Raw genomic sequence first — 9,972 nt, 5'->3', positions numbered from 1 at the left:
GGGTGCCCTGCGGGGCCGGCTGATCGGGCCTGCGGCCGGACGCTAGGATGGTGCAGTTGTACAACCTGCACCCGTTCGGGTCGCAGCAGGTGGTGCCCTGCAAGCGGGAGCCCGAGCGCTTCTGCGGCGGGGGGCGCGACGCGCTGTTCGTGGCGGCGGGCTGCAAGGTGGAGGCGTTCGCCGTGGCCGGCCAGGAGCTGTGCCAGCCCAGGTGCTCCTTCTCCACGCTGGGACGGGTGCTGCACCTGGCCTACAGCGAGGCGGGTGAGTAGCGGGGCCGGCCGGGGGCTAGAGGGGCTGCCTGGGCCAGGCATGGGGCCTCCTCCCCAGCCGCCAGGGCGTCCCGGCGGCCGCTCCGGGTGGGGAAGAGACTTCGTGCTTCGCGGAATTTGCCCGGTGGCCTCGCTGAGTCTGGCCGCTGGTTGCCGCAGGTGCTGACCTGTGCGGTTGTCGCAGCAACCGTGGGTGTGAGCTTGCTTCTGGGGGGCGGGGACGCTGAATGCTCCTCCTCATTTTGGTCCTCGCTAGGAAGGCCAGTGTCTGGGTTCCACTCACCTTAGACACTTAACAACAAAACACAACTCTTTTAGTGTAGATCATTTCAAGTACATGGAAAAGTTGGGCCGGGCGCGGTAGCTCACGCCTATAATCCCACCGCTTTGGGGGGCCGAGGTGAGAGGACTGCCTGAGCCCACGGATTCGAGGCCAGCCGGGGCAACTTGGCGAGATCTCATCTCTACAATAAATCAAAAAATTAGCTGGGCGTGGTGGCACGCTCCTGTGGTTCCAGCTGCTTGGAAGGCTGAGGCGGAAGGATCGCCTGAGCCCAGCAGGTCGAGGCTGCCGTGGCCGTGAGCGTGCCACTGCACTCCAGTCTGGGCGACGAAGTGAGACTCCAACTCAACAGACAATAAAACCCCAAATACATACAGAAGTCGGAGTAGGGAGAATAGTACTGTATCCTGAACTCCCGGGTCCCCTAACTTTAACAATTCTCCGAACTCTATGGCCAGCCCTGTTACATCTATACCTCCATCCACTTCTGTCGGTTTTGGAAAGCTCACATTAAATGCGCTTCGATTTTTAAATGTTTATTGATTTTTAAATATTTATAGGCGGAACTCAGGTCTTAGACTGCGCCCCTCTCCTCCCCCAAGCAGCTGTAGAGGCACAGTCACTACACTTTTTCACCAGAAATGAGAAGCAATAGCAAGGAGGTACTGTGTGGTTGTATCCCTAATTTAGAAAAACCCAACATTTAAAAATAGATACTTTTCCAGATTACAGAAGAGTTTGCCACAAAGTTATTTTAACTGCTTAATACACTTAACTTTGGTAAGTGTATTTATAAGAATACACTTCGCTCGCGGAAGTGGTCTTAAGAAGGGTGTAAAGTACAGTGTATTTATGGTGGAAAAGCTGGTGATTGTGGTGGAAATGGAGTGGAGAGTTTGATCCTGGAGTTTTGGAGATGCCCCCCAATCTCTCCCCTGCAGCTGGGTCAGTGGCAGTTTATGGAAGCTTTGGGTCTGAGTTTCTGTTTAGGAAGAAAGTGAGTTGAATTATTAGATCAGTGATTTTCAGACATTAGGATTTTGTGGACCAGTTAAAAACTGTGGGACTATCATATGTAGTATCTGTCCAGTCGTCAAGTAATGATATATACAGGCATACCTTGTTTTATTGTGCTTAGCTTTATTGCACTTCACAGATTGTTTTTTACAAATTGAAGGTTTGTGGCAACCCTGTGTTGAGCAAGTCTATCAGTGCCATTTTTCCCACAGAATGTACTCACTTTGTGTCTGTGTCACACTTTGGTAATTCTAGAAATATTCCAACCACTTTCATTATTTTTATATCTGTTATGGTGATCTGTGATCAGTGATCTTTGGTGTTACTAATATAAATGTTTTGAGGTGCCACGAACTGCGCCTAATGGCGATGGCATACTTAATTCGTAAATGTTGTATTTGTTCTGACAGCGCCACTGCCCAATCACTCCCCTGACTCTCTCCCTCTCCTCGGGGCTCCCTATTCCCTGAGACACAACCATACTGAAATGAGGCAAATTAGTAACTGCAGTGGCCTTGTTCAAGTTAAAGGAAGAGTTGTACATCTCTCACTTTAACTCAAAAGCTAAAAATGATTAAACTTAGAGAGGAAGGCATGCCAAAAGCCAAGACAGGCCTAAAGCTAGGCCTCTTGCACCAAACACTTGGCTAAATAGTGAATGCAAAGGAAAAGTTCTTGAAACTAAAAGTACTACTTCAGACCAGGCACGGTTGGCTCACGCCTGTCATCCTAATAATTTCAGAGGCCAAGGTGGGAGGATGTCTTGAGGCCAGGAGTCCAAGACCAGCCTGGGCAATGTTTAGACCCTGTGTTTAAAAAAATAAATAAGGCCTGGCGCAGTGACTCGAACCTGTAATCCCAGCACTTTGGGAGGCCAAGGCAAGAGAATTGCCTGAGCTCCAGGGTTCGAGACCAGCTTAGGCAATTTGGTGAGACCTCGTCTCTACAATAATAATAAAAAAAAGGCTCTGATAGCATATGCCTGTAGTTCCAGCTACTTAGAAGGCGGAGGCAGAAGGATTGCCTGAGCCCCTCTGGTCAAGGCTGCAGTGACCATGAGTGTGCCACTGCACTCCAGCCTGGTCGATAGAGTGAGACTCTGACTCAAAAATAAATAAATAAACAAACAAATTAGTTGGGTGTGGTGGTGAACACCTGTAGTGCTATTTACTCGGGAGACTGAGGTGTGAGGATCCCTTGAGCCCAGGAGTTTGAGGCAGCAGTGAGCTGTGATTGTGCCATCGTACTCTATCCTGGGTGGCAGAGCAAAACCCTGTCTCAAAAAATTAAGTGTTACTCCAGTGAACATATGAATGATAGAGCAAAACAGCCTTATTGCTGATAGGGGAGATGTGGTCTAGAAGATGTGGCCACGGCATTCCCTTAAGCCCAAGTCGAGCAAGGCCTTAACCCTCTTCAGTTCATGGTAGGCTGAGTGGTGAGGAAACTGAAGAAGAGGTTTGAAGTTGGCAGAGGTTAGTTCCTGAGAAGAACATAAGTACCAGGTGAAGCAGCAAATGCCAATGGAGAAGCTGTAGCATTATCTAGCTAAGATGATTTAGTGGAGGTGGCAACACTAAACAGCAGGTTTTTTTTTAGTTAGTTTCACTCCGTTGCCCAGACTGGAGTGCAGTGGCCACTCCCGACCACTGCAGCCTCGACCTGCTGGGCTCCTTCCGCCTCAGCCTTCCAAGTAGCTGGAACTACAGGTGTGCGCTACCACGCCCGGCTAGTAATTTTTTGATTTATTGTAGAGATGAGGTCTTGCCAAGTTGCCTAGGCGGGTCTCGAACCTGTGGGCTCAGGCAATCCACTCACCTCAGCCTCCCAAAGGCGCGGGATTATAGGCTGAGCCACCGAGCCCGGCTAACAGCAGATTATTAATGAAGACAAAACAGTCTTATATTAGAAGATGCTATCTGGGACTTTCATAGCTAGAGAGAAGTCAGTGCTTGCCTTCAAATAACAGGCTGACTCCCTTGTTAGGGGCTAATGCAGCTGGTGACTTTAAGTTGAAGCCAATGCCCATTTACCATTTTGAAATCGTAGGGTCCTTAAGAATGATGCTAAATCTACTCTGCCTGTGCTGTATAAATGAAACAACAAAGCCTGGATGACAACACATCTGTTAACAGCATGGTTTATGAAATATTTTAAGCTCACAGTTGAGAACTACTGCTCAGAAAGCAAGATTCCTTTCAAAGTATTACTGCCCACTAATAGTATACTATTGGAAACATACAAGGAAATTAATGTTGTTTCATGGTTGCTACCATAACATTCATTCTGTAGTCCATGGATCAAGGAATAATTTAGACTTTCAAGTATTACTACATAAGAAATAAATTTTGTAAGGCTATAGCTGCCACAGATTGTGATTCCTCTGATGGGTCTGGGCAAAATAAACTGAAACCCATCTGGAAAGGATTTGCTATTCTAGGTGCCATTAAAAGCATTTATGACTCATGGGAAAAGGTCAGATATCAACATTTTGGAGTTTTGGAGTAGTTGAATCTAACCCTCATTTATAACTTGGTGGGGTTCAAGACCTCAGTGGAGGAAGTAACTGCAGATATAGTGGAAATAGCAAGAGAATTATTATTATTATTATTATTTTATTTTTTTTGAGTTGGAGTCTCACTCTGTCGCCAGACTGGAGTGCAGTGGCCACTCCCGGTCACCGCAGCCTCAACCTGCTGGGCTCCGGCAATCTTTCCACCTCAGCCTTCCAAGTAGCCAGAACTACAGGTGCGCACTACCACGCCCGGCTGATTTTTTGATTTATTGTAGAGATGAGGTCTTGCTGCCCAGGCAGGTCTCGAACCCGTGGGCTCAGGCAATCCACTCACCTCAGCCTATAGAATTATAAGTAGAGCCTGAAGATGTGACTGAATTATTGCAATCCCATGATCAAACTTGAATGAATGAGGAGTTACTTCTTATGGGTGAACAAAGAAAGTGGGTTTTTTTGTTTTTGTTTTTGATTTGGAGTCTCACTCTGTTGCCCAGGCTAGAATGCAGTAGCACGCTCATAGCCACCGCAGTCTCTACCTGCTGGGCTCAGGCTATTCTTCCACCTCAGCCTTCCAAGTAGCTGAAACTACAGGCATGCACTACCATGCCCGGATAATTTTTTTTTAATTTATTGTAGAAGTGAGGCCTCATCTAGTTGCCTAGGCTGGTCTCGAACCCTAGAGTTCAGGCAGTCCTCTTGCCTTGGCCTCCCAAAGTGCTGGGATTACAGGCTTTCACCACCATGCCTGGCCGAAAGTGGTTTCTTGAATGGAATCTACTTCTGGTGAAGATACTGTAAACATTGAAATGACACAGAGGATTTAGAATATTCCATAAACCTTGATAAAGCAGCAGCAGGGTTTGAGGATTGGCTCCAGTTTTTTTTTTGTTTGTTTTTTTGTTTGTTTTTTTTGAGTTGGAGTCTCACTCTGCCACCCAGACTGGAGTGCAGTGGCCATTCCCGACCACCGCATCCTCGACCTGCTGGGTTCCAGCGATCCTTCCACTTCAGCCTTCCGAGTAGCCGGAATTACAGGCATGCGTTACCACGCCCAGCTGATTTTTTTATTTATTGTAGAGATGAGGTCTCGCTGCCAGGCGAGTCTCGAACCCACGGGCTCAGGCAATCCACTCACCTCAGCCTCCCAAAGGCGCGGGATTACAGGCTGAGCCACCTAGCCCGGCTGGCTCCAGTTTTTAAATAAGTTTAGATAAAATGCTATCAAATAGCAGTTGTGTGCTACTGAGAAACCTTTTGTAAAAGGAAGAGTCAATTAATGTAACAAACTTCATTGTTGTTTTATTTTAAGAAATTGCCACAGATACCTCAGCCTTCATCAGCTACCACCCTGGTCAGTCAGCAACGTCAACATTGAGCCAAGACCATCCACCAGCAAAGAGATTATGACGACTTGCTGAAGGCTCAGATGACTGTTAGCATTTTTAAGCAATAAAGTATTTTTTTTAACTAAGGTTTTTTTAAAGGCAAAATGCTATTGCACACTTAACAGATTATAGTTTAGTGTAAACATAGCTTTTATAGGCACTGGGAAGCCAAAAAATTTGTTACCTTTGCAGTAGGTAGTTGCTGCATTGCAGTGATATGGAACCAAACCTGCAATATCTTCAAGATATGCCTTGTTTTTTTGTTTTTGTTTGTTTTTGTTTTTGAGTCGAAGATTTACTCTGTCACCCAGGCTGGAGTGCAGTGACTCACCCAAGACCACTGCAACCTCGACCTGCTGGATTCAGGCAATCCTTCCGCCTCAGCAGTTGCTCAGGCAATTCTCTCAACTTGGCCTCCTAAAGTGCTGGGATTATAGGTGTGAGCCACCATGCCTGGCCTACCACTATTTATAAAAGAAAAACACACTTAGCACCAAACTTTGAATACCTATAGCTTTCTGAGCAACCTACTCTGCTCTCATTGTTTTTTCTTCTTGCTTAATGATAACATCAGCAGCAGCCTGCACTGGTCCCCAGAGTGTTTGAAAACCACTTATTAGTTCTGCAGAATTATTCCGGTATTTATTTATTTTATTTTTTATTTTTTTGAGTCAGAGTCACACTCTGTCATCCAGGCTGGAGTGCAATGACATGTTCACGGCCACTGCAACCTTGACCTGCTGGGCTCAGGCAAGCCTTCCGCTTTAGCCTTACAAGTAGCTGAGACTACAGGTATGTGCCACCATACCCAGTTAATTTTTTGATTTATTGTACAGACAAGGTTTCACTATGTTTCCCAGGCTGGTCTCAAACTCCTGGGCTCAGGCAATCCCCTTGTCTAGGCCTCCCAAAGTGCTGGGATTGCAGACATGAGTCACCATTCCTGGTCAGATCCTGGTATTTGTGTGAAATTCATCTCTAATGGTTATACTTTTTACAATATTGGTAGTTTCCCTTACCCCACTCCCTTTTAGATGTAGGCATTCTCACCTTTAAGAATTCTATTAAGTGGTAAACTCACCAGTTTTAACTTTAGTGTGTGAGTCTGTGTGTGAGAAAGACAAAGACAGACAGACAATATGTTTACATGATTTGCCCATTCTTCCAAATAGATGTTTATTTTAGAATTTGGAGTGGCAGATATTATGTAAATCTTTAGCTGTCTTGCCTGTCAAAGGTGATGATTCCTAGGATCCTTAGATGGCCACTGTCTCTGCATAAGAATCACCTGGGAGCTTTAAAAAAATCCCCATGTCTGACCCACACTCCCAGAGATACAGTAGTAGTTTCCCTGGAGTGAGACCAGCATTAGGGTAAGTCAAATGTTTAGCCAGGATTGAGAACCACTGACCTAGAGGCACACTGGCAGTAGGAGGTCATGAATAGCATGGTAACCTCATTAATGAGGCCTTGATGAACAAAGATGTTTTTATAATCTAGTTAGCTGCCTTAAAGAAAGTCCAGGAGTCATGTGGGATGGCATTAGCATCATGGATCACATAGCTCAAGGGTAACTTTCAGTTCATGGCTTGAACTTCGACCCCTGGGTACAGCTCCTGTTAATCCACACATAACACAAATAGGACTGACTCCTGGCTACACTGGCATCCAGATAACTTGTTTTCTACTTCTCAGCTTTTCCCTTTTGGCTCCCTCCTCCCATTCACAGGAATTGGGGCATAGGGATTTCTGTTCTCAGTGCCCAGTGTCCTCCTTTGTAGCAAAGCTCCTTTTGTCAGAAATGGAAAACTCTTGTATTAAACATTTACATTTACTGAAAATACTTTGAAGGTCTCTTACCCAATCAGAAAACATTTTCAGGTTTTTATATTTTTTTTTTATGTTTTTGAGTCGGAGTCTCACTCTGTCACCCAGGCTGGAGTGCAGTGGCACGCTCCTGGCCACGGTAGCCTCCACTTGCTGGACTCAGGCGATCCTTCTGCCTCAGTCTTCCAAGTAGTTGGAACCACAGGCAAGTGCCACCGCACCCAGCTATTTTTGTTGTTGTTGTTGTTATAGGGATGAGATCTTCTCAGGATGCCCAGGCTGGTTTCGAACGCTGGGCTTAGGCAATCTTTTCACCTCCACCTCCCAAAATGCTGGGATTAAATGCATTAGCCACTGCACCCGGGTTGAGCATAAGCTTTTGAGCTAACCAGAGCCCAGTTTAGGTTCCAGCATCATTATTTGTTAGCTATGTTTCCTTAGGCAAGCTACTTATCTGTGCCTCAGATACTTGTTCTATAAGTTGGGGAAGGAGATATATCTCTTGAAGGACTGTTGTAAGAATTAACTGAGAGAATTCTAAAGCTCTGATGATAAAACTTGTTAGGTAGACACATTTAGCAAGTGCTAGTTCATCACTTGAACAAGTCATTAATCTGAAAACATACAACACAATATTGGCATTATCAACTGTAAACATTAGTTGACATGGATTTTATCATTGAACTAGGTATGTATTTATAGGTATATAAATAAATAGCTTTGATTATAATTAAATACTCTTAGTTTTAAAGTTCATTTACTAACTTAAGGATTATACCAAAAGTATAGACCAGAGAAGAAAAATAGATAAATTGGACTTTGTCAAAATTGAAGACTTTTGGTAGGATGTGGTGGTTTGTGCCTGTAATCCCTGCACTTATGGAGGCCAAGGCAAGAGGATTGCTTCAGCCCAGGAGTTTGAGACCAGCCTAGGCAACATAGCGAGACTTCATCGCCACAAAAAATTATAAAAATTAGCTGGGCATGGTGGCGTGCACCTGTGGTCCCAGCTACTCAGGAGGCTGAGGTGAAAGTATTGCCTGAGCCCAGGAAGTTGAGGCTATGGTAAACTGATCATTCCACTGCACTCTGGCCTGGACAACAGAGTGAGACTCCAACTCAAAAAAAGAAAAAAGATTAAAGACTTGTGCATCAAAAGATTCTATCAACAGATTAAAAAGGCAACCCATGGAATGGGGGAAAATATCTGCAAATCATATTTGATAAGAGATTAATATCCATAATATATAAAGAACTCCTAGAACTCAACAACAGAAAAACAACTAAATTTAAAGATGCACAAAGGACTTGAATAGACATTCCTCCAAAGAAGACATTAAAGGCCAAAAGAACATGAAAAGATGGTGAGCATTACTGATCATTAGGGAAATGCAAATCAAAACCATAGTGCAATACCACTTCACATCCATTAGGGTGGCTATTATTATTATTATTATTATTATTATTTTGAGTCTGAGTCTCACTGTGTCGCCCAGGCTGGAGTGCAGTGGTATGATCCTGGCCACTGCAGCCTCGACCTGCTGGGTTCAGGCGATCCTTCCGCCTCAGGCGAGCCTTCCAAGTAGCTAGAACTATAGGCATGTGCCACCATGCCCGGCTAATTTTTTATTTATTGTAGAGATGAGGTTACACCAAGTTTCCCAGGCTGGTCTTGAACCCCTGGGCTCAGGCATTCTTCTCACTTCAGCCTCCCAAAGTGCTGGGATTATAGGCTGAGCCACTGCACCCAGTGGGCTATTATTTATTTTTTTAAGAAGAAACAGAAAGGAACAGTTGTTGGATAGGATGAGAAACTGGAACCCTTTTGCATTGCTGGTAGGCATGTGAAATAGTACAGCTGCTATGGTCCCTCAAACAAGTAAACACAGAGTTACTATATGATCTAACAATTCCACTTCTGAAAGGTGTATACCTGAAAGAATAGAAAGCAGGGATTTGAATGAATATTTGTATACCAATGTTCACAGCAGCATTATTCACAAAAGCCAGAAGATGGAAACAGTCCAAGGATCCAGTACAGGTAAATGGATAAGTAATATGTATATACACGCAACAGAGTATTGTTTGGCCCCAGACAGGAATGAAATTCTGACATGTACTACAACATAGATGAACCTTGAAGAAATTATGCTAAGATAAATAAGCCAGACACAAAAGGAAGAATACTATATGATTCTGCTCATCCGAGGCACCTAGAGTAGTCAAGTTTATTGAGATAGGAGGTATAATGGCGGTTGTAGGCTCTGGGGAGAGGGAGGAATGGGCAGTTATTATTTAACAGGTATAGAATTTTTGAGTAGATGAGAAAGTTCTGGAGATAAATGGTAGTGATGGTTGCACAACAGTGTGAATGTACTTAATGGCATTGAATGGTAGTGTTAAAAATGGTGAAAGTAGGCAGTCACCATGGCTCATGACTGTAATCTCAGCATTTTGGGAGGTTGAGGTGATGGGATTGCTAAAGCCCCGGAGTTTGAGACCGGCCTGGGCAACATAGTAAGACCCTGTCTCTATTAAAAAATAAAAAAATTAGGCTGAGGTGAGTGGATTGCCTGAGCCTGTGGGTTCGAGACTCGCCTGGGCAACTTGGAGAGACCTCATCTCTACAATAAATCAAAAATCAGCCAGGCATGGTAGCGTGCGCCTGTAGTT

At 44.7% G+C, this 9,972-nt stretch overlaps 1 protein-coding gene across 2 annotated transcripts in view; it reads left to right on the top strand.

The window, feature by feature from the left end:
• Positions 1 to 9,972, top strand: part of HPS3 (HPS3, biogenesis of lysosomal organelles complex 2 subunit 1) — a 48,180-nt gene continuing 38,208 nt past the window's right edge. For both annotated transcript variants that reach the window (XM_008072966.2, XM_008072965.1), the window contains exon 1: positions 1 to 264. In XM_008072966.2, coding sequence (XP_008071157.1) covers positions 48 to 264 — 217 coding nt within the window. In that variant the 5' untranslated portion in view covers positions 1 to 47. The remainder of the gene's footprint in view (positions 265 to 9,972) is intronic.

This window comes from Carlito syrichta, unplaced genomic scaffold (assembly GCF_000164805.1).
Source record: "Carlito syrichta isolate Samal-C Ts95f unplaced genomic scaffold, Tarsius_syrichta-2.0.1 Scaffold315561, whole genome shotgun sequence".
Lineage (NCBI taxonomy): Eukaryota > Metazoa > Chordata > Mammalia > Primates > Tarsiidae > Carlito > Carlito syrichta.
The sequence above is the reverse complement of the archived record's forward strand: the minus strand, read 5'-3'. Positions and strand labels throughout refer to the sequence as shown.